We start from the raw sequence: 24,478 nt of genomic DNA, 5'->3' as shown, positions 1-24,478 counted from the left end.
CCTGTACAACTATTGAACCCCCTTTATCAGCACCAATAATAACCAACTTATGGTTATTGGCTAGTTTAGTAATGTTGTCCATACATGTTCTCGATAAATTGTTTGATAAGGGGGGGGGGGCTGACCTAAAGTGAAAATGAAGGTCTTTGATCATAGCTTGTGGAAACATAGAAACATGTTGATTCATGGGAAGCATGAAGGAAGATCTGTGGTATTTAAATTCATCAGAGATATTTGATGATTGTTGTTCCTGAAAAAATAATTTAAGGTTGAGAATCCTGCAATATGAAATAATGTCATGAAAAAAGATTTCTTCTGAAACAAAGAAACCAGGAATAAATGATAATCCTTTCTTGAGAATTTCAATTTCAGAGGAGGAAAGGACATGTGATGAAATGTTGGTTATGTTTACATTTATGACTTTGTCACAAACATCTGTAATAGAGTTTCCATGTTGCCTACATCTTTTATGTTTTCTGCCCCCCCCCCCTCTCCTCCTATGTGTAAACCCTGAGTTTTGATGGAGTTCCTTCTTTTCAATGCTGGTGAGCCTGTGGCACCCCCAGAATCAATATCTAAACCTAAAGAAGAATCTTCAGCTGAAGTATCAGTATTGTAAGGTGTACCTTTTTTTAAGAATGGATTTAGCCCATTTTTTTGGGAGTAGTCCGATTTTGGGAAGTAAATCAGACATGTTTTGCTTTGTTTACAAAACTGAAAGGGTCACCTTTAATGTAGTCATGTAGGTCTCTTTGAAACTTCTTCCTTTTCCTTTCTTTTAACTGGGATTCTAATGTAAGTAATTCCTTGCTTAGATTTTTAATACTGTTAATATAAATGGTCTGTCCCTCAAATGGCTTAGCCTTTTCACTGAGTAAGGTGATGGATGCTATTTCCTGTTCAATTATTCTGTTATGATAATTAGCCAATATTTCAACAAATTTAAGAGATGTTTCTTGTTAAACCTCACCCCATAGTTTAAGTAAGAGATCATCAGGGGTATTTACCAATGGTTGTGTACGTATCCTTAAACCCCGTGGGGTAATTATTTTAAGGAAATAGGCACGGAAAAGCTTATAATGCCAAACGTTGTTTCTCAAAGATCTCATATGTTTATTTAAATTTGAAAAAATATTTTCACAACTGTCATTGTTGGCTGCATCACCAAGATCATCCAACCATTCACCAAGTGGACCTAATCCAAAAGCCGATAGATCATCTCTGTCAGCAGATAGACCTGTAAGCAAATGATGCAATTCCATGTTGAACATTGAAATGATGTTGATTAGTGAACACAAAAAAGTCCACAAATGGGCAAGTACCAAGTATCAAAATGGTCAATATATTAAAATTATGTATATATCAAAATACCTTATTACATGACCTTGGCCGTTCAAAACATGGATCAATAAGCAATAAACCTATAGTGATTTTGAATATATGAAATATATATATATATATATACACACCACCAAAAAAAATTGGTGGGCATAAGCTAGGTACTTTGCCGGTCCTTATTTGAACCAATAAGCCATTGGTCAATTAATACACTTGTTTAAAATCAATATGTAACTTGGTACACAATTTAGAAGGAATGGAATGAAGTTGGCGCAGCAGACGAAACAACAGATGCGAAAGCTATAAAAAAATATTTTTATTTTTGGCTTGAATAAGCTTACCAATGAGCCAAGGATAATGAATAAAATACCATACAAAAGAGTATATGTAATGGTTATCAGAATCAAATTCAATGGTATAAAGAATCTAAAACAAAACTTACAGCAATACCAAATGTCCAATTCAACTACATTTGGGGCACAATATAATGTAGTAAAATATTCAAAGGCTGAGCAGAATCATATGACCATAAATGAATGATCAAAAGGCAACCAACCTATAATGGAGTTAGAATTATGATCAGATGCCCAAAAGAAACATCCGGAATTGTATACCAATGCCAATAATGTAAACCTAATACAAGTAGTGTGTAAATTTTGTAGAAATGGCAATATTAAATCCAAATTAAAAGTATATAATCATGGAACAGTATATCATCCCCATGTAAGACATATATAAAGAATTAGAAAAATGAAGAATACATATATACAAAAAGCCACATATATCAATGCTTGCATGTTATATAATAACCGGAAATAGATTATGCACAGTATATAACTGCATAAACCAAAATGTTTTATCAAGCAGTCCCTATCTAAAAGCTAATTAGCAATAGATCCTATATGAATAGTGAACAACATGAAGCATGGATCTCACATATGAATAAAATATGCATAAAGTATCTATTGTAAAATCACTAATGTTGTGAGAAAGCCAAAACAGTTCAAATAAATTCAAAATGATGAATCCACACACTTGAATTGTGGTTAATGTAGACAAAGGTCCAGTGGTGGCTGGTGACTTCAAATCAAAGGGGGGCTGCAGGAGACAGCTGAATGGGTGGGGTCAAGGGGAAGGGGTGTGGCCAACTAGAAAGGGGAGGAGCTATGCTCAAAACCACAAAAACTAACTTTAATTAAATACGCTGCCCTGGGTGGCAAACCATCATTATGAGAGTCCAATCAAGACAAAAATAAGTGTAGAACAATAAAAATATTTCAATGCATTGGCTGCATGACAGCTTACTTAATATCTAGATGGAAACAAAAGGTTGTGAGGCATGAAAAAATTAATTACTTTTTAAATACATTACTGGAATGCCAGTCAAAATCAAGTACAAGCAAAAACAAAAGCACTCAACTCAAACCACTTCTCCTTGCACTGCAGTTCTAATTATAATTTATATTCAGCTTTATTAAAGTACCAAGTAACATGCTGAAAGTAGAAATCTCTGTGATGCCCCCACTTGTAAAAATGTTTCTTATCCAAAAAAGACCTGCTGTCTGACAACTATCTACTTGTTTCATGGGGAAAACATGTAAGTAAAAAATGAAAAGCAAACAAGAAACAAGCTCAAGATACATTGCTTAAAGGATTACTGTACAGGTTATGGACCACACAGGATCATTGGCATTCTGTTTAGTTTACGGGTAAAGTCTGTAGAGATAACTGGAAGTCTCCAATAAGTGTAATGAGCTTTTTAAAATAATGGAATCCTGTCCTTTAATACCCAAGGCTTATACATTATCTAGTCAAGTATTCTCTATACGGCAACAACAGAAAGGCTTTCAATGTTGGCAATTCTTTAACAGTATGCTTATTAAAGCTTACTTGCATCTTACGATCTCAGACAAGCTTACTTTATGGTCATTAAAGCATTGCACAGAGCAACAGGCACTTTGAGTAATAAGCATAAATCAACAGTACAAAAATATGACAGAAACCAGACCTTTCTGCAAAATCAAGGACAGATGAAAAGCCACTGTAGTACTTGTGTCTACACTGGATGGGGGGGGGGGACACACTGCACATTTACACTGCATAACTACTCCTTGCCTTGCTTGGACACATCCAGAGTCACTACATGGTGGAGTGGGGTGCAGCAAGTATGTCACAATTTGAAATGTCTCTGGCTGACTGATAGCCCTGACACATTTGTCATACCTCTCAACCTCAGAGCAAGAAATCTGGACAAAGCCATACACAGAAGTGGGACAAATGCCCAAAAATAAGGACAATTTTTAAATATTGCTCTAATAAACTTAGAAAGATAATAGAATAGGTCTTGCATTAGTATGACTTTTCTGAAGGGTATAAAATCTGAAACTCAAATGTCTGTCATTATTTTCTAACTTCAGTCTTTAGTGATTTGTCACTAATTTGCCAAAAAACACAATTTTATGAAAAATGGACCAAATGTGATGCAAAAATATAAAATAGCCACACAATACAGCTGGGAACCTGTCAAAGAAGGGACACTTTAATATTAGTACTGCTAACTTGAGCAGCTGACAAAATAAAAGAATCTACATGCATTTCAAGTAATCTATAACTTTGATTATTACAGTTATTTCTTAATTGTAAACCCTCCATGTTTTCTTCCAAAATTGCTATTTTGCAGAGGGATTATTAGGGGGAAGAGCAATATTTTGAGCCAAAATCGGGGACAGTTGAGAGGTTGGCTATGCCTAATTCTATAAAGCAATTTTATTTGCATGTACCTCTCAACCTGTTAATGCAGTAAATCTGAACAAGGCCAAATATATTGGGGGAACATATAAACAGTACTAAAAATTGCTCTTGTATAAATTGAGACAGTTGATAGAATAACAGTTCTTACTTTAGCATACATTTTCTGAAGGTTATGAAGTCTGAAACTCAGTGTATCATTATTTAGTGACTTAATTTCTAAATGATTTGCCAGAAAACTACAAATTTTATGAAGAACAAACCAAAAATAAGAAGCAAAAATCTATTCATTCTTTGAAAATCTGGACAGTTGGGAGGTATAGTTCAGCTGGGCCTGTCTGAGTTTGCTGCCCTTCCCCCTGACAAAATCATGGTTAAATGGAGCCTCTGCAGCCATTCCAATGAACCATTACTTGGCTATTTCACTCCTTTTACCATAAACACTAATGTGCATACTGCTTTACTTCTATGATGAGTTGGACTTCATTTGAAAGTTTTATTTTGTATTTTACAGCACAAACACTAAGTCATCTACTAAACAAAGCAATGTAGTCTCACAATGAAAACTTAGCATTAAAACGTCTCTGCCCTTGAAACTCACATTCATTGAAACAGTATTGAAACCCACATTCAAAGAAAATACATTTTGCCAGTGGCAGATAAAAGATTAATTTTGGGCTGTTTTCAAATCATAGGCCCCTTGCATATGAAACATACATGTGCTCTTTGATACACCTTCCTCATTGTACTAAATTATATTCCTCGTACAATATATTACAGTTGTTAGAGGGCGTTTTAAATTTGTTTTGAACATTTTTCCAGTAAGCAATGAAACAAAATGCATGCACCCATAATGACAAAACTGCCCAGTTCAGAACATTTATCATAAAAGTCTACTCAGACTTCCACAGTCCACCATTATCAGTAAATATGCACAATTCTACAGTCCACCACTATCAGTAAATATGCACAATTCTACAGTCCACCATTATCAGTAAATATGCACTATTCTACACAGTCCATTATCAGTAAATATGCACTATCTCTGAAGAAGTAAAAGTCATCTAAATAATTCCACATTAAAGAAATCTGTAACTAATGAAGAGGTTGCTGCTAGCAAACACCTTTATATTTCATGGTTTCATCGAAAAATAAAGTGTCTGTTGCCCCTCAGGAATAAACTGCCTATATTACATTAAAAAAATGATAAGCTAGTAATATTGCAAGAGGAAATGGATGGCAAACTGATAACGGACTCATAGTTAGTATCTTCACCAAGGAGAACATTCTCAGTACGGCAGCATCCACCCCTTGTGGGAGTAGAACCCACAGCCTTCTCAATACGGCAGCATCCACCCCTTGTGGGAGTAGAACCCACAGCCTTCTGCATCAAAGGCAAGTACACAGCCTGTTGTGCTATTAACAAGGCAAACCAACTTCACTTAAGCAACACTAAACTTCTGTTCCCCTGCAGCTCTCAGCTCCTTGCAAAATCTACTCAATACTCAACTTTGCAGCGCAAGAAAACTGGAAAAAGCCAAAATGTATGGGGGGGGGTCAAAAGCCCAAAAACCATGGACACAAACATTGCTTGTATAATCTTGGAAAGTTGCTAGAACCATACATTTAACTGCCAAGCTCCCTGTGCAAAACAGAGCAACATACCACTACGCCAAATCAGCTGCTTTGTAAAAGAGGAAGACTGAAACTTAAATGGCTATCATTTAGTGAATTCAGTTCTCACCATAGCTGTCAACCTCTTAGTACAAAACACCTGGACAAACCCAGTAATGAGGGAATACAGCCCTCAAACATTCAGTGAATTCAGTTCTTGCCATAGCTGTCAACCTTAGCACAAAAACCTGGGCGAAGCCAATAATGGGGGAATACAGTCCCAAAAATAGGGACAAATTTCAAATATTCATCTTATAAACTTAGAAAATTGCTAGAATAAAAGGTTGTGTTACGGTTGTGTTACTATGTATTTTCTGAAGAACATGAAGTCTGAAATTCAAATGCCTGTCAATTTTACTGCTGACAGAATAAAAACAATTTTCAGCAGAGACCCAGGGAGAAATACTGCAGACACGTCTTTGTAAAATGACAGGGCACCAGAGCAAATCCACACAAACACAGGGAGGAGATGCAGACTCCACACAGAAGGCACCCCAGCCAAGAATCAAACCAGAAAACCTATAGCTGTGAAGCAACAATACTACCACTGCACCATCAAATATGCAAGGACTTAAACATTCAGAAACCTGAAGTCTGAAATTCAAATGCCTGTCAATTTTATTTAACATATGTTAATCAGGACAGTCTGACTTGGAACAAAAAAAATTCAGCAGAGGCCCAGGAAGAAATAATGCAGACATGTCTTTGTAACATGGGAGGACACAAAAGCAAACCCACACAAACACAGGGAGAAGATAAAGACCCCACAAAGAAGGCACCCCAGCCAAGAAGCAAACCTGAGAACCTGCAGCTGTGAGGCAACAATGCTACCACTGCACTATCAAATATCAAGCATTGCAACATTTACAAACCACAGATATTATGAGGAACAGATCAGATCAAATATGAGGCAAAAATCTGCAGTTTTTTTTTTTTTACAAATGGTGGTGGGTAGGGAATTCAGGTCTTTAACACCTGCATACAAGGTACAGGGTTCAAGCCTGAGGTATTCCCTACCCCCCCACACACACACACACACACACACACACACACACACACACACACACACACACACCTGTAGTAGCAAACCACAAAAACTAAATAAACTGCACTGGGTGCCAAACCATTGTCATGAGAGTCCAATCAAGACAAAATGAAGTGTAGAAGAATAAAAATATTTCAATGCATTGGCTGCATGACAGCTTGATATCTAGATGGAAACAAAAAAAGGTTGTGAGGCATGAAAAAATAAATTACTTTTTTTTAAATACATTAATGGAATGCAAGTCAAAATCAAGTATAAGAAAAACAAGCAGCACTCAACTCAAACCACTTCTTGCACTGCAGTTCTAATTATAATTTATATTCAGCTTTACTAAAGTAACAAGTAACAAGTAACATGCTGAAAGTAGAAACCTCTGATGCCCCCACTTGTAAAAATGTTCCTTATCCAAAAAAAGACCTGCTGCCTGACATCTACTTGTTTCATGGGGAAAACATGATCAAAGTAAAAAATGAAAAGCAAACAAGAAAGAAGCTCAAGATACATTGCTTAAAAGAATTACTGTACAGGTTATGGACCACACGATTGGCATTCGGTTTACGGGTAAAGCCTGCAGAGATGACTGGAAGTCTCCAAGTTTAATGAGACTCTTAAAATAATGTAATTCTGTCCTTTATTACAAATACTGGCATATACATTTCAATACCCAAGGCTTATACATTATCTAGTTAAGTATTCTCTACATGGCAACAGAAAGGCTTTAAATGTTGGCAATTCTTTAACAGTATGCTTATTAAAGCTTACTTGCATCTTGCAATCTCAGCCAAGCTTACCTGATGGTCATTAAAGTATTGCTACTTAAACACAGAGCAACAGGCACTTTGAGTAATAAGCATAAATCAACAGTACAAAAAATATGACAGAAACCAGACCATTCTGTAAAAATCAAGGCCGATGAAAAGCCACTCTAGTACTTGTGTCTACCTTGGATGGGTGGGATTCTCTGCACATTTACACTGCATAACTACTCCTTGCCTTGCTTCGACACATCCAGAGTCACTACATGGGGGAGTGGGGTGTAACAAGTATGTCACAGTTTGAAATGTCTCTGGCTGACTTGTGATGGCCCTGACACATTTGTCATACCTCTCAACCTCAGAGCAAGAAAGCTGGACAAAGCCATACAAAGAAATGGGACAAAGGCCCAAAAATAAGGACAATTTTTAAAATATTGCTCTTATAAACTTAGAAAGCTAATAGAGGTCTTGCATTAGTATGAATTTTCTGAATGGTATGAAATCTGAAACTCAAATGTCTGTCATTATTTTCTAACTTCAGTCTTTAATTATTTGTCACTAATTTGCCAAAAAAAACACAATTTTATGAAAAATGGACCAAAAATGTGATGTAAAAATATAAAATAGCAACACAATGCAGCTGGGAACCTGTCAAAGAAGGGACACTTTAATATTAGTACTGTTAACTTGAGCAGCTGACAAAATAAAATAATCTACATGCATTTCTGAAATAAAAGTAATCTGATTATTACAGTCATTTCTTAATTATAAACCCTCCATGTTTTCTTCCAAAATTGCTATTTTGTGGAGGGATCATTAGGGGAAGAGCAACATTTTGAGTCAAAATCAGGGACAGTTCAGAGGTTTGGCTATGCCTAATTCTATAAAGCAATTTATTTGGATGTACCTCTCAACCTGTTAATGCAATAAATCTGGGCAAGGCCAAATATATTGGGGGAACATATAAACAGTACTAAAAATTGCTCTTCTATAAACTGGGACAGTTGATAGAACAGGTCTTACTTTAGCATGCATTTTTCTGAAGGTTATGAAGTCTGAAACTAGTGTGTCATTATTTAGTGACTTAATTCCTAAATGATTTGCCAGAAAACCACAAATTTTATGAGGAACAAACCAAAAATAAGAAGCAAAAAATCTATTCATTCTTTGAAAATCTGGACAGTTGGGAGGTATAGTTCAGCTGGGGCTGTCTAAGTTTGCCGCTTCCCCTCACAAAACCATGGTCGAATGGAGCCTCCCTGCAGCCATTCCAATGATCCATTACTTTGCTATTTCACTCCATTTACCATCAACACTAATGTGCATGCTGATTTACTTCTATGATGAGTTGAACTTCATTTGAAAGTTTTATTTTGCATTTTACAGCACAAACACTAAGACATCTGCTAAACAAACTTGGCATTAAACCTTCTCTGCCCTTGAAACTCACATTCATTGAAACAACATTAAAACCCACATTCAAAGAAAATACATTTTACCCGTGGCAGATAATAATTAATTCTGGTTTGTTTTCAAATCATAGGCCCCTTACATATGAAACATACATGTGCTCTTTGATACACCTTCCTATTGCTTTGAACATTTTTCCAGTAAACAATGAAACAAAACTGTCCAATTCAGAACATTTCCATCATAAAAGTCTACTCAAACTTCTACAGTCCACTATTACCAGTAAATATGCACAATTCTACAGTCCACCATTATCAGTAAATATGCACAATCTCTGAAGTAGCAAAAAAGTCATCTAAATAATTCCACGTTAAATAAATCTGTAATGAAGAGGTTGGTGCTAGCAATCACCTTTATATTTCATGGTTTCATCGAAAAATAAAGTGTCTGATGCCCCTGAGGAATAAATTGCCTAAATTACATTAAAAACAAGCTAGTAATATTGCAATAGGAAATGGATGGCAAACTGATAACAGGCTCTTGGTTAGTATCTTAATTTTCAGTACGGTAGCATTCACCCCTTATGGGAGTAGAACCAACAACCTTCTGCATCAAAAGCAAGTACACAACCTTTTGTGCTATTAGCAATGTGAGCTGACTTAGCATAATCAGCACTAAACTTCTCTTCCCCTGCAGCTCTCAGCTCCTTGTAAAATCTACTCAATACTCAACTGCATCTCAACTTCGCAGCACAAGAAGTCTGGAAAAAGCCAAATTTATTGGGGTGGGTCAAAAGGGCAAAAACCAGGGACACATTAAACATTGCTTGTATAATCTTGCAAAGCTGCTAGAATAAAATGCTGTGTTACCACCATACATTTTACTGCCAAGGTCCCTGTGCAAAAGAGTCAGAACAACATACCACTATGCCAAATCACCTGCTTTGTGAAAGAAAAATGCTGTGTTACCACCGTACATTTTACTGCCAAGGTCCCTGTGCAAAACAGTCAAGAGCAACATACCACTACGCCAAATCAGCTGCTTTGTGAAAGAGAGGAAGACTGAAACTTAAATGGCTATCATTTAATGAATTCAGTTCTCACCATAGCTGTCAACCTCTTAGCACAAAACACCTGGACAAACCCAGTAATGAGGGAATACAGCCCTCAAACATATTCAGTGAATTCAGTTCTTGCCATAGCTGTCAACGTTAGCACAAAAAACCTGGACAAAGCCACTAACAGGGTATTACAGTCCCAAAAATAAGGACAAATTTCAAATAGCCATCTTATAAACTTAAGAAATTGCTATAATAAAAGGTTGCGTTACTATATATTTATTGCTAGAATAAAACGTTGTTTTACTATGTATTTACTGAAGAATATGAAGTCTGAAATTCAAATGCCTGTCAATTTTACTTCTGGCGGAACAAAAACAATTTTCAGCAGAGGCCCAGGGAGAAATACTGTAGACACATGTCTTTGTAAAATGGCAGGACACCAGAGCAAATCCACACAAACACAGGGATAAGATGCAGACTCCACACAGAAGGCACCCCAGCCAAGAATCAAACCAGAAAACCTATACCTGTGAGGCAACAATACTGCCACTGCACCATCAAATATGTAAGGAACTAAACATTCAGAAACCTGAAGTCTGAAATTCAAATGCCTGTCAATTTTGTTTAACATTTGTTATTCAGGACAGTCTGACTTGGAACAAAAAAAAACAATTCTCAGCAGAGGCCCAGGAAGAAATAATGCAGACATGTCTTTGTAACATGGGAGGACACAAAAGCAAACCCACACAAACACAGGGAGAAGATACAGACCCCCCCCCCACAAAGAAGGCACCCCAGCCAAGAAGCAAACCTGAGAACCTGCAGCTGTGAGGCAACAATGCTACCACTGCACCATCAAATATCAAGCATTGCAACATTTATAAACCACAGATATTATGAGGAACAGATCAGATCAAATATGAGGCAAAAATGTGCAATTTTTTTACAAATGGTGGTGGGTAGGGAATTCAGGTCTTTAACACCTGCATACAAGGTACAGGGTTCAAGCCTGAGGTATTCCCTACCACACCACCATGAGCCTAACCAGTATATTGCACCAGGGGCACACACACACACACACACACACACACACACACACACACACACACACACACTCCCTGTACACTTACCTGGTCCTGCAGTAAATCCCTGTCCGCAAAACCACCATTAGATACACACACAGTCCCTGTAGAAAATTAGATCCAGGTCACAAAACCCCCGACGAGTGCAGCTGAAAAACCCGTGCAAATCCTGACCTTGCCCGTCGCGAGATCTTCCCCTGCAGCAATCCAATCCAGACCCGAGATCCTTCTCCTAACTGCCGACCTTGCAGTCCGACCCCGACTCGTTTCCCCAGCGAGTTCCCAGGCAGTCTATGCAGTTTAAAACTGCATAGACTTGTGGGAGCGCTCCTGTTCACGTGTCTCAATCAGGACTGCTGCTGAGACAATCTGTGCATGCTCCATGCTCTAGACTGTCTCAGCAGCAGTCTGGACTAGTGCGCATGCGCGAAGTCCGCGAAATTTAAAATTTTTTTTTTCTTATTTTTTTCTTTTTATTTGTTTTATTTTGTTAGTTTGAAGTTGATGGGGCTGCAGTCTGGCAGTCCAATAGCACGGGCCGCCCCTGCAAAGGTCCAAAAACCTTAATGCTTCTGCTATAGTCCCCAAAGAATGGAAAAGCCACATGTAAAAGTGAAAACCAATTACCATTGTAATATGCCTATAATGTTCACCATAAAACATGTCCCTTTTGATTCAAACAACAGTCGGCAAGATTGCTTACATGAAAATGATAATACTGTCAAAGAAAAGAACAACTGAACTGCAAAAACATTGGGTAAATCACAGTAATATCCTTAACTATTCACTATAAATTCCACAACAAAACGACTGACAAACAGTCATGGGCCAAAAATTCAAAGTGATAAGTCCCTACTCATAGAATTATTATAATTGTAAATGCCAAGCAGTTAGCTTAGATAGACCAGCTCTACTCCCCAAATGTTCAAAATAGTCACATACCAGAATGAAAAACAATTCACATTGTAATGTCCTAATGACGTTGGTCATAAGACATATCCCTTATAGTTACAAAAACAATCGGCAATGATACTTTCATAGAAAAAATATTGCTTAAAAAGGAAAAGCAATGAAACGTAACAGTTCGCTGTGATTTGCATATATTCTAATGATGAAACACAATAATGTCCCTAGCTAATCACTATGAATTCCACAACCAGGCATCTAACAAGCAATCACTGTTTAAACAATAACTAACAAAGAATCACATTTCTATGATAAACAAAAGTAAAACATGAATCCTAATAAATATAAAGTATCATATTAAACTTCCAAATGTTTGAACAAGAACCAAAAAGGTTCAAAGTAATTAGTCACCACTCATAGAAGTGAGGTAAATGTGATTATAAGCCGATTAGCGTTGATAGTTCAACTATCTGCTTTTTTAAATCATTTTAAACATTCTGAAGCGAAAGCTTTAAATACCATCCAAACTACACTATCAGATGAACCTCTACTTGGACGCTTTCCTTGCGGACATTGTACTTATTGTGCCAAGCTACTTAAAACTAAAATTTTACTAGCCAAAATACCCCTGAAGTGTATAAGATAAAATTCTTTGCTAACTGTTCCACTGACTGGGTAATTTATTTGGCCAAGTGTATTGTTTAAACAGTGATTGCTTGTTAGACACCTGGTTGTGGAATTCATAGTGATTAGCTAGGGACATTATTGTGTTTCATCATTAGAATATATGCAAATCACAGCGAACTGTTACGTTTCATTGCTTTTCCTTTTTAAGCAATATTTTTTCTATGAAAGTATCATTGCCGATTGTTTTTGCAACTATAAGGGATATGTCTTATGACCAACGTCATTAGGACATTACAATGTGAATTGTTTTTCATTCTGGTATGTGACTATTTTGAACATTTGGGGAGTACAGCTGGTCTATCTAAGCTAACTGCTTTGCATTTACAATTATAATAATTCTATGAGTAGGGACTTATCACTTTGAATTTTTGGCCCATGACTGTTTGTCAGTCGTTTTGTTGTGGAATTTATGGTGAATAGTTAAGGATATTACTGTGATTTATCCAATGTTTTTGCAGTTCAGTTGTTCTTTTCTTTGACAGTATTATTATTTTCATGTAAGCAATCTTGCCGACTGTTGTTTGAATCAAAAGGGACATGTTTTATGGTGAACATTATAGGCATATTACAATGGTAATTGGTTTTCACTTTTACATGTGGCTTTTCCATTCTTTGGGGACTATAGCCGAAGCATTAAGGTTTTTGGACCTTTGTCTACATTAACTACAATTCAAGTGTGTGGATTCATCATTTTGAATTTATTTGAACTGTTTTGGCTTTCTCACAACATTAGTGATTTTACAATAGATACTTTACACATATTTTATTCATATGTGAGATCCATGCTTCATGTTTTTCACTATTCATATAGGATCTATTGCTAATTAGCTTTTAGATAGGGACTGCTTGATAAAACTTTTTGGTTTATGCACAGTTATATACTGTGCATAATCTATTCCCGGTTATTATATAACATGTAAGCATTGATATATGTGGCTTTTTGTATATATGTATTCTTCATTTTTCTAATTCTTTATATATGTCTTACATGGGGATGATATACTGTTCCATGATTATATACTTTTAATTTGGATTTAATATTGCCATTTCTACAAAATCTACACACTACTTGTATTAGGTTTACATTATTGGCATTGATATACAATTCCAGATGTTTCTTTTGGGCATCTGATCATAATTCTAACTCCATTATAGGTTGGTTGCCTTTTGATCATTCATTTATGGTCATATGTGATTCTGCCCAGCCTTTGAATATTTTACTACATTATATTGTGCCCCAAATGTAGTTGAATTGGACATTTGGTATTGTTATAAGTTTTTCTTTATACCATTGAATTTGATTCTGATAACCATTACATATACTCTTTTGTATATTTTATTCATTATCCTTGGCTCATTGGTAAGCTTATTCAAGCTAAAAATAAAAATATTTTTTATAGCTTTCGCATCTGTTGTTTCGTCTGCTGCACCAACTTCACTCCATTCCTTCTAAATTGTGTACCAAGTTACATATTGATTTTGAACAAGTGTATTAATTGACCAATGGCTTATTGGTTCAAATAATGACCGCTAAAGTACCTAGCTTTTGCCCACCAATTTTTTTTGGTGGTGTGTATATATATTTCATATATTCAAAATCACTATAGGTTTATTGCTTATTGATCCATGTTTTGAACCGGCCAAGGTCATGTAATAAGGTATTTTGATATATACATAATTTTAATATCTTGACCATTTTGATACTTGGTACTTGTCCATTTGTGGACTTTTCTGTGTTCACTAATCAACATCATTTCTATGTTCAACATGGAATTGAATCATTTGCTTACAGGTCTATCTGCTGACAGAGATGATCTATCGGCTTTTGGATTAGGTCCACTTGGTGAATGGTTGGATGATCTTGGTGATGCAGCCAACAATGACAGTTGTGAAAATATTTTTTCAAATTTAAATAAGCATATGAGATCTTTGAGAAACAACGTTTGGCATTATAAGCTTTTCTGTACCTATTTGCTTAAAAGAATTACCCCACGGGGTTTAAGGATACGTATACAACCATTGGTAAATACCCCTGATGATCTCTTACTTAAACAATGGGGTGAGGTTTAACAAGAAACATCTCTTAAATTTGTTGAAATATTGGCTAATTATCATAACAGAATCATTGAACAGGAAATAGCATCCATCACCTTACTCAGTGAAAAGGCTAAGCCATTTGAGGGACAGACCATTTATATTAACAGTATTAAAAATCTAAGCAAGGAATTACTTACATTAGAATCCCAGTTAAAAGAAAGGAAAAGGAAGAAGTTTCAAAGAGACCTAGATGATTACACTAAAGGTGACCCTTTCAGTTTTGAAAACAAAGCAAGACATGTCCGATTTACTTCCCAAAATCGGACTATTCCCAAAAGGAAACAGACTAAATCCATTCTTAAAAAAGGTACACCTTACAATACTGATACGTCAGCTGAAGATTCTTCTTCGGGTTTAGATATTGATTCTGGGGGTGCCACAGGCTCACCAGCATTGAAAAGAAGGAACTCCATCACAACTCAAGGTTTACACATAGGAGGAGGGGGGGGGGGCAGAAAACATAAAAGATGTAGACAACATGGAAACTCTATTACAGATGTTTGTGACAAAGTCATAAATGTAAACATAACCAACATTTCATCACATGTCCTTTCCTCCTCTGAAATTGAAATTCTCAATAAAGGATTATTATTTATTCCTGGTTTCTTTGTTTCAGAAGAAAGCTTTGTTCATGACATTATTTCATATTGCAGGATTCTCAACCTTAAATTATTTTTTCAGGAACAAATAACAATCATCAAAGATCTCTGATGAATTTAAATACCACAGATCTTCCTTCATGCCTCCCATGAATCAACATGTTTCTATGTTTCAACAAGCTATGATCAAAGACCTTCATTTTCACTTCAGGTCAGCCCCCACCCCCTTACCAAACAATTTATCGAGAAGATGTATGGACAACATTACTAAACTAGCCAATAACCATAAGTTAGTTATTACTGGTGCTGATAAAGGGGGTTCAATAGTTGTACAGGATTTATCTCAATATGACCATGAAGCATTCAGTCAATTATCCAATGCACGATATTATTCTGAATTAACCATTGATCCAACAACTGTTTTCAAACAACAGATTGATACTTTCTTCAGCTGTTGAAGAGGGGATTATTACTAAAAATACACAGTTCCAACTTACTATTCCCAATCCTTGCCCACAGTGCATATACTTTCTACCTAAAATACACAAGGGTCTTCAGAATCCTCCCGGTAGACCTATCGTTTCTGGTAAAAACTCATTAACTGAACCATTATCTATGTTTCTAACCAAACATTTACAGCCGCTTTTACAATGTGTCCGAGCAAGGATTAGGGATGCCACTGAATTCTTTCAAATTATTTCTGATACACAGCTTGAGCCAGATTGGTTACTCTGCACATTAGATGTAAAATCACTTTACACTAACATACCACATTGGGCTGGTTTGGAGGCTTTGGAATATTGGCTTAACAAGACTGAATTATATAAACCAGGTTTCAACACCCTTTTGTTGTGTCTGACAGAACACGTATTGACTAAGAATGTATTCTTTTATAAGTGAAAATGTTTTTTGCAAACTAAGGGGACAGCAATGGGGGCTTCTTTTGCCCCCATATACGCAGATTTGTTCATGGCTTACCTCGAAGAACAGGTCATTTATGACAATTCACACAATATTTATATAGAAGAAATGGACATTTGGCGTAGATACTTGGATGATTACTGGTTGGTATGGAGGGCTAATAGTGAATATCTTTAGGAATTTACCACTTATTTGAATGAAAATAAATGGGGAATCAAATTTTCTGTCAGCTATGATAAAAATAAAATGATTTTTTTGGATGTCCTGGTTTGCCGAGCATCTGATCATACGCTGACTACAGAAATTCATCGCAAATTCCCTTAAAACAATTCACTACTCCATGCCACCAGCTTTCACCCCCCCCCCCCACATTTGCAAAAACATTCCCAAATCTCAGTTCATGCATATTAAACACATTTGTTCTGATCAACACATGTACACACGTTTCAGGGATGATTTAGTACTCCGATTTCATGACCGGGACTACAAAATGGGTCATTTATTACATACTAAACACACTGTTGATAGTATGAAACAAGAGGATCTCCTTCTTTATAGAACCAAGAACAAATCAAATTCCGAACCACCCAGATTCATCACCACATACGGATGCAACACCAATACACTAATTAATATTGTCCAACAAAACTGGAACATATTAACATGTGAACCAAAACTCCAAGAAATACTTGTGACAGATGTTCATTTTCTTTCCGTAAAGGAAAAAATGTATCTGCTTTTTTTAATCATTTTAAACATTTGAAAGCAAAAGCTTTAAATACCATCCAAACTACACTATCAGGTGAACCTCTACTTGGATGCTTTCCTTGCAGACATTGCACGTATTGTGCCAAGCTACTTAAAACTAAAAGTTTTACTAGCCAAAATACCCCTGAAGTGTATAACATAAAATTCTTTGCTAACTGTTCCTCCGATTGGGTAATTTATTTGGCCAAGTGCAACTGTCTTGCATTTTATGTTGGTCAAACTTCAAGACCCTCGAAGCTTAGAATATCTGAGCATCTTAGTGATATCAAAAACAAGAGAGGAAACTAATGCCCTGTATAGGCATTCTTCAATACATTACAATGCATGTTTCAGTTTCACCATCATAGATAAAATCATGAGATCTAGAAACAATAAATGACGTTGGCATGATTTACTGAATTCCATGGAGAGAAAATGGATTAAACTTGGTGGGCCGCTCTAAGCCAGGTCTTAATAAACATTTGTAATTAATCACGATCCAATGAATTATTTAGAAAAGGTTCTTTTTTGTATGAAATTTTTACACTGAAGAAGGCTTTGTTTTTGTATCAGCTGAAACCGGTCTGTTTCAAAGAACCCAATACTTTTATTAATGTATTTCATATCATTACAAAGTGCCTTGTATGCTGGTCCTCATCTTCTGTTTGTGTACTGTCTCTTTTGGAACCCTGCAGCCGCCGTACACACAGAGGTTGCAATACTTGTGGTACAACTGTCAAGCTATTTGTAATGCACAGGGTATAAAAACTACAATGTGCCTACAGATCACCTATGCAGTGCCCCAGACTCCACATGGTACATGTGCACACTATATAAATAGTTTGTGTGGGATAATTTTCCCCAGGAGCATCTTGCGTGTAAAAGCAGGTTATACCCTGTAGCCATGGCTGATGACACTCTTCAGACATTCACAGACTATAATGCCCTGTTACAAATGGGTCAATTTTGAGCCTGTATTTTGCCAGATGAAGGCTTACTCTCACTGCCAGGATGTATCTGGTGGTGTCCTGCAGTGAGACCCTTGTACATTAACCAATATATTTTCCATCTGTTATGTTACATGACATAAATTTGGGGAAACAGCCTGTAGGTATGCATGCAACAGGAATAGGTTTCACCAAACCAAGGAGTAGAGAACTAGTTCAATGAGGAGCCATGGCACCCATATTGTGCTCATTCATGCATATTCTGGCCACACTGTGCATTAGACATAGTCTTCCCAATTATAAAAGTACAGAGGGCAGGGCACAGTTTTCCTGTGCACAAGTGGGAGAGTGCAGTGTCCAGTGCCATCCACAGAATGTGTACATTATGATATGACTGATATTAACCAGATGTTAGATGTGGGGGTGCAAATGTAAACTGAGCAGTAAGGGGGTGATGCTATCACTTCTGTGCAAGTGTGTGGATCTGAGTATTGGAGACATGGGTGTGTGTGTGTGTCTAAGAAACTGCCTCAGTGGATATTGCAACACTGGTGAGTTCCTACAGAAATGTAAAGGGAACCAAGAGAAGAGGTGTGCATTCTGTGCATGCCCCTGTCTGTGGGAGTGCCACTTTCTGACACTGTCACAGGCACTATCCAGCCCTTGCCTAGAGGAAGTGATATGTGAATGCAAGTGAAGCCCATACCACACCATGCATTTTTGCAGCATGAGCAATACATCCTCATAAAGTCCATGTCTGATCCAACCTAACTCCACACTGAATGGTGGGAAGGAAGTGGTGGTTCTGTGTATTTCTAACCTAGACCTCCTCCCTTCCAAAAGGCCCTCAACATTGGTAGCAGGGGTGTAGTAGTCACAGAAAGTGTTTCTAGCATGCTACCTGTGTATGCAGAGAGAGAGAGACCAGTGTCATGCAAGCTGCCTGCAGAATATGTCCATCAGATCACCCTACACACCCTGTAAAACATGTACCATCTCTACGATTCATATGTTACTAACCTATTCCATTAGGATAGGCCAGCAGACAGTGTGGGGAGGGGGGAGTATCCATGTTGACTATGACCACTGGCACACTGACTACTCTTGTTTTCACTGTGTTCAGCAGAGCCGCTGGTGACTGAGCTTGCCTGGCTAGACCTGCTTGCTGCACCCCATCTTTTGTTTTTCTGTGTCACTGGGATATGCTCCACAAGCACAAAGGCCATGTCTACTAACTGCATTTACTTTAGTCAACACTGAAACCACTCCTCCACCGACCATGCCAAATTTCATCTCCCATCATTGTCACAGTAATCTCCAAATCAGGCAGTGATATGTCCATGGTGGAGGAGCCTGATCACCTTTGAAAAAAACAAAAGGAAACATCCAGCATAAATTAGGCCCATTACCATTACTTTAATCCCTGTAAATGAATGAATGACAACAACTGTGCATATTGGTAGAACTTAATAACATAGACCTTACACAGTACTGGTGGTTTTGTAGTTTCAAGCCCTGATGTTACTACATTTATAAAAATGGACACAGCACATAATCTACAAAAGAGTACAATTTACCTAGCATGCCGTAACCTAATACAGCACACACATACGCACTTAGAGTTTCCAACACATATTTGCAGAGCCCCCTGCAGTTCTGTCCCAGTGTCCAGGACTCCACCGTGGCCTATGGATGACACAGTTCCCTCTATGCAGACAGGCAAGGAACTCCTTCAGTTTTGTTAATGATGGTTCAGCCGACAGATTGCCTCCCTTAGCCCCAAGGTCCTTGGCCGAACGTGATATATCAGTAGCCTGGCATCTGACTTTATCATAGTTTGCGTCCTGGCCACAGACAGCATTTATATCACTGACCACATCCTACAGTTGCTATAGGGATCTTTAAATTTACCATGACTGATCATTTAAAGGTTTAGAGACAGGAGGTCTGCAATACGATCTTCTCTGCATGAGAGAACTTGCATTTGCTAGGCATAATGCTCTGTGTGGAAGAATAACTATGTGAGGACAAGCACATCAGAATACTTCCCATAATATATGTCTGTTCATGTCTCCCTCTCTCTGACTCTATGACCAGAGAACAAGTGCTGAAATGCCATTCCCGTAAAGAGCCTACCTCTACTGTGGACTTTACAAATATCTATACATGGCATTATTTATATATATATATATATATATATATATATATATATATATATATATATATACATACACACACATACACATGTGTGTGTGTTGTTGCTGTGTCTTTCGGCTTTTCCCGGTTAAGGGCCGCCACAGCGGAACTCTGGTCCGCTAATGATTGGTAGTTGATTTTTACGTGCCAAGTTACCAGCCCTGACGCACAACCTTCAACGAAGGTACTCCCATTCACGCACGTATCAATGCAGAAGACGCTCTAGCTGAGAATCAAACCGGACAGGATCTTACTGTGAGGTGACAACGCTACCACAGCACTATGTGTATATGGATCACCTTCAGTTTACCGAAACGCCAATTCGCCGACATTCGGAAGAGGAACGCGAAAGGACCGACAATGCAGTTGACCGACATGCTGAAATCCCGACAGCTGGAAGACCGACAAGGGGAATGTGTAAGCGCGACTTGGTAAGTATGCGATAGTGAGGGATTTAGGATTAGGGAGCGGACAGGTAAGTGTGCAATAGTGAGGGATGTAGGGCTAGGGTGTGTGAAAGGTGAGTGTGTGGTAGTGTCGGAGTTAGGGTTTGGGTAATGTAAGTGTGTGTTAGTGACAGGTTTATGTTTTAGGGTGGGTTACGTGAGTTAGGGTTAGGGTGCAGGTAGGGTAAGCGTGTGGTAGTGTCGGACCTTAGGGTTAGGGGTGGGTTAAGTGAGTTAGGGTTAGGGTGCAGGTAGGGTAAGTGTGCGGTAGTGTCGGACCTTAGGGTTAGGGTTGGGTTAAGTGAGTTAGGGTTAGGGTGCAGGTAGGGTAAGTGTGCGGTAGTGTCGGACCTTAGGGTTAGGGTTGGGTAAGTGAGTTAGGGTTAGGGTGCAGGTAGGGTAAGTGTGCGGTAGTGTCGGACCTTAGGGTTAGGGTTGGGTAAGTGAGTTAGGGTTAGGGTGCAGGTAGGGTAGTGGGTAGTGTCGGACCTTAGGGTTAGGGTTTGGGTTAGGGCTAGTGGATATGTCATGTAGTGTACTGTGTTGTTTACGTGTAGTGTGTCGGTGTAATGGTGTTCGGTGTTTTGCGTTGTCGGTATTTTTTGTTGTCGGTCTTTTGGTGTCGGTGATTTGTGTTTCGGCGTTGTGGCGTTTCGGTAAACTGAAGGTGATCTATATATATATATATATATATATATATATATATATATATATATATATACATATACATATATATATATATATACATACATATATATATATATATACATACATACATATATATATATATATATACATACATACATATATATATACATACATACATATATATATATATATATATATATATATATATATACATACATATATATATACATACATACATACATATATATATATATATATATATATACATACATACATATATATATATATATATATATATATATATATATACATACATACATATATATATATATAAACATATATATATATATATATATATATATATATATATATACATACATACGTACATATTTCCAGCTGCTTAGTGCTTGTAAGGACCCATGCTAATGTCTGAATAGCGCCAGGTTTAAAGCGGAGCTCTACGGACTACATAACAAACGTTGGTAGGGTAGAAGAGCAACATCATTGCCCGTGCTTGATATGTAAATACAAGGACCATGTGACCACAGCCCATATCCAAAGATGTGGGCCAGATGAAGATAATTCTAATCGTTGAATAATATCCATCTGGGAGGCTAAATCAGTGAAAGCATCTAAGCATAGTGCTCCTCATCGGGTTGTCCCCTCCCTGCTGGCCTATCTCTCTTGGTTACCCAGAAGCTACAAGGCAGACCAGCTGTATTGGCACCCAGGAAGCACCCCTACCTCCACCTGAGTGACGGTTTATTGACTATTTACATTAATCTTTACTGGCTGTACGTCCATTTATTTATCTATTTACCTTATTTGATGGTTTTGTCCTCCTGTGGACAGCACACGTGGCACCAGCTAAGGTTGTCTTGTCCCTTACCTATTCTGCAGTGTAAAAGCTCCCTTTCATCTATCATTGCTTCTCCCTCCTGCCCCTGGTTTACCTGATTTCCCCTTTGTTCGCTAGCATTACTATAGCTGTAACACCCAGCTTATCTAGCCTCTCCTGTTCTCTTACTGTCTCCACTCTACCTCCCTGGCTGTTGCACTCCTTTCTCTCTTGTTTCCTACATTTTAATTTCACTAATTGACTGTATCCTAATACTCCTGCTTACTTACTTTTTAGTACCCCTCTCAGGGTCCCATTGCAAACTGTACACATCCTACACACACCCTGAGCCTGATTTACTCTTGTCTTTTACCTTCTCCTTTCCATCTTTCTACCTAACTCTCCCCAACTTCTACTTAAACTACATAGCTTAGGAAAATGTACTGTTCAGCTTCCCTGCTAAGCTGATTGACTTCCTCTCTCTGACTGTTTCTGCCCGGCTCCCCTCCCTACCCCTTATCCCACCCACCACGTACCCTTAGCCTTATACCTCACACACCACACCCTCTCTACATCTACACCTATCCAGACCTCCTACCATACTAGCAACTCCCTACCAATTATACCTCCCACTCTTACCCTCCTATCTTCCCTCCCACCCTAAGTTAAATACTTACTCTAACTTATCCTGCCAACCTTTCTTACTTATTATATTATCTGAGTCTAATTCCTTTGATTCTTCCTTTCCTTCTCTCCACAACATGTCCATCAAAGCTTACAAATCATCTTCTAAGACCTCTGTAATAGAAACAACTCTATTAAAGCTAACACTTCTACTGAGTATTTCTCTTGTTCTTACTCTACCCTACTTCCTGACCTGGTATGAATCACACCTTAACTGCCACCTTATCTACTCTCCCAAACATACAGCCTCTGACTTTTGAAGCCTAAACTTTACTCATGCAAATATTACATCTACCCTAGCTACCTTCTAGCTAGATATCATAGGCTGTCTCATAATAAAACCCAGACTCTCTTGCTCAGGAAACTAAAATACTTACTGAACTCCTCTAACAAAGCCTACCTTGAATATCACCCTCCACCATCTTGGCAGATGGGGACATTCACCAAACCCAGGACCCTTAGCCTCTATATCTGATGCTTTACCTGTTACACTAAACTCTTCCTACTAATACCAACCTCCAGAGTAGCTATGCTTTTCTACCTGGGGCACATATATCTGGTGTCATGCTGTCACCATTTACTTGGGTTTCCTCATGTGTTCTCTGTTTTCTGGGATCCATGTCATTCCTTCCGTTCCCCTTTGTCTTCCATGCTGCTGTGTCCTCTGGGGTGGTGTCCATCTATGTGTCTGTGTTGTATCTACCTCCATGGGGATCTACTTTCATGTGTCCTCCAACTATTGGGGCCTCCACCTGTGTGGTCCTGCTTTCGTTCTTTCTCCTGTGCCTCTTCCACACAGATGCTGGGGCAGGGGTTTCATGTCTGGTCTTGTGGTTCCCATTCCTTGTCTGGGGCTGTTTATTCCATTCCTCCATCCTCTCTTCCCTCACTGTCCTTCCTTCTGTGCTCCGCTCCATCCGTGCATCCACTTGCTGTCTCGTCCTTTCATCCTCCTTGTTTCCACCATCCAATAGGCTCCATCCATTTATTCTCGTCCTCTTCTCTGTCCTGGTGTCTGTGTGTCCGTTGGTCCACTCTTCCCTCCAGGACAGTTCCTTCACAGACTACCATATCCAGGTCACCTGTGTCCATGTGTCATTGCTGTGTCCTCAAGTCCTTTCCTCTCTCTGTGTGTCCTGATATTCCATCCTCCCTCATTGTCTTGTTCCATTGTGTCCTTTCCTCCCCTCCATGTTCTTCCTTCGTGTGTGTCTGGGATCACATTCTCATTGTGTGTGTGGGTCCTCTGTCCATCTCATTATACAAGGGCACTGGCTATTTTCTCACCTCCATGGGGCTCTGTTCCATCAGTTAATGGTGTCTTCCTGTCCTGGGCTGTGCTGTGCCTCTGTCCTCTTTGTGTGTCCATGGTCTCCTTGGTTCCTGTCTCCTTCTGGGGTCTCATCTCTTCTCCATTCCTCCATTCTGGGGTCCTCTATCCTTGGGCCCTTCTTTCTCCACTCGTGTGTGTCTGTGGTTGTCCATTTCCTGGGGCTCGTGTCATTTGGTCCTTCCACTCTTCCTACAGATCCATCTTCACTGTGGGGCCACGGTGTCTGGTGTCTTTGACTGTCCATTTCTGTGTCGGCTTCGTCTCCGTTGCCTCCCATTCCTCACCTTTCTCTGTGTTGTGTCTTTTCCTCTGTATAT

At 38.3% G+C, this 24,478-nt stretch overlaps 1 protein-coding gene across 1 annotated transcript in view; it reads right to left on the bottom strand.

Moving 5' to 3' along the window:
- Positions 1-23,745, bottom strand: part of LOC122800466 (T-cell immunoglobulin and mucin domain-containing protein 4-like) — a 545,825-nt gene extending 522,080 nt beyond the window's left edge. The window contains exon 1 of the mRNA XM_044069910.1: positions 23,532-23,745. Coding sequence (XP_043925845.1) covers positions 23,532-23,745 — 214 coding nt within the window. The remainder of the gene's footprint in view (positions 1-23,531) is intronic.
- Positions 23,746-24,478: the final 733 nt, after the last annotated feature.

The sequence above is a fragment of the Protopterus annectens genome, chromosome 4.part0 (genome assembly GCF_019279795.1).
Source record: "Protopterus annectens isolate FY-2018-M chromosome 4.part0, PAN1.0, whole genome shotgun sequence".
NCBI lineage: Eukaryota > Metazoa > Chordata > Ceratodontiformes > Protopteridae > Protopterus > Protopterus annectens.
The sequence above is the reverse complement of the archived record's forward strand: the minus strand, read 5'-3'. Positions and strand labels throughout refer to the sequence as shown.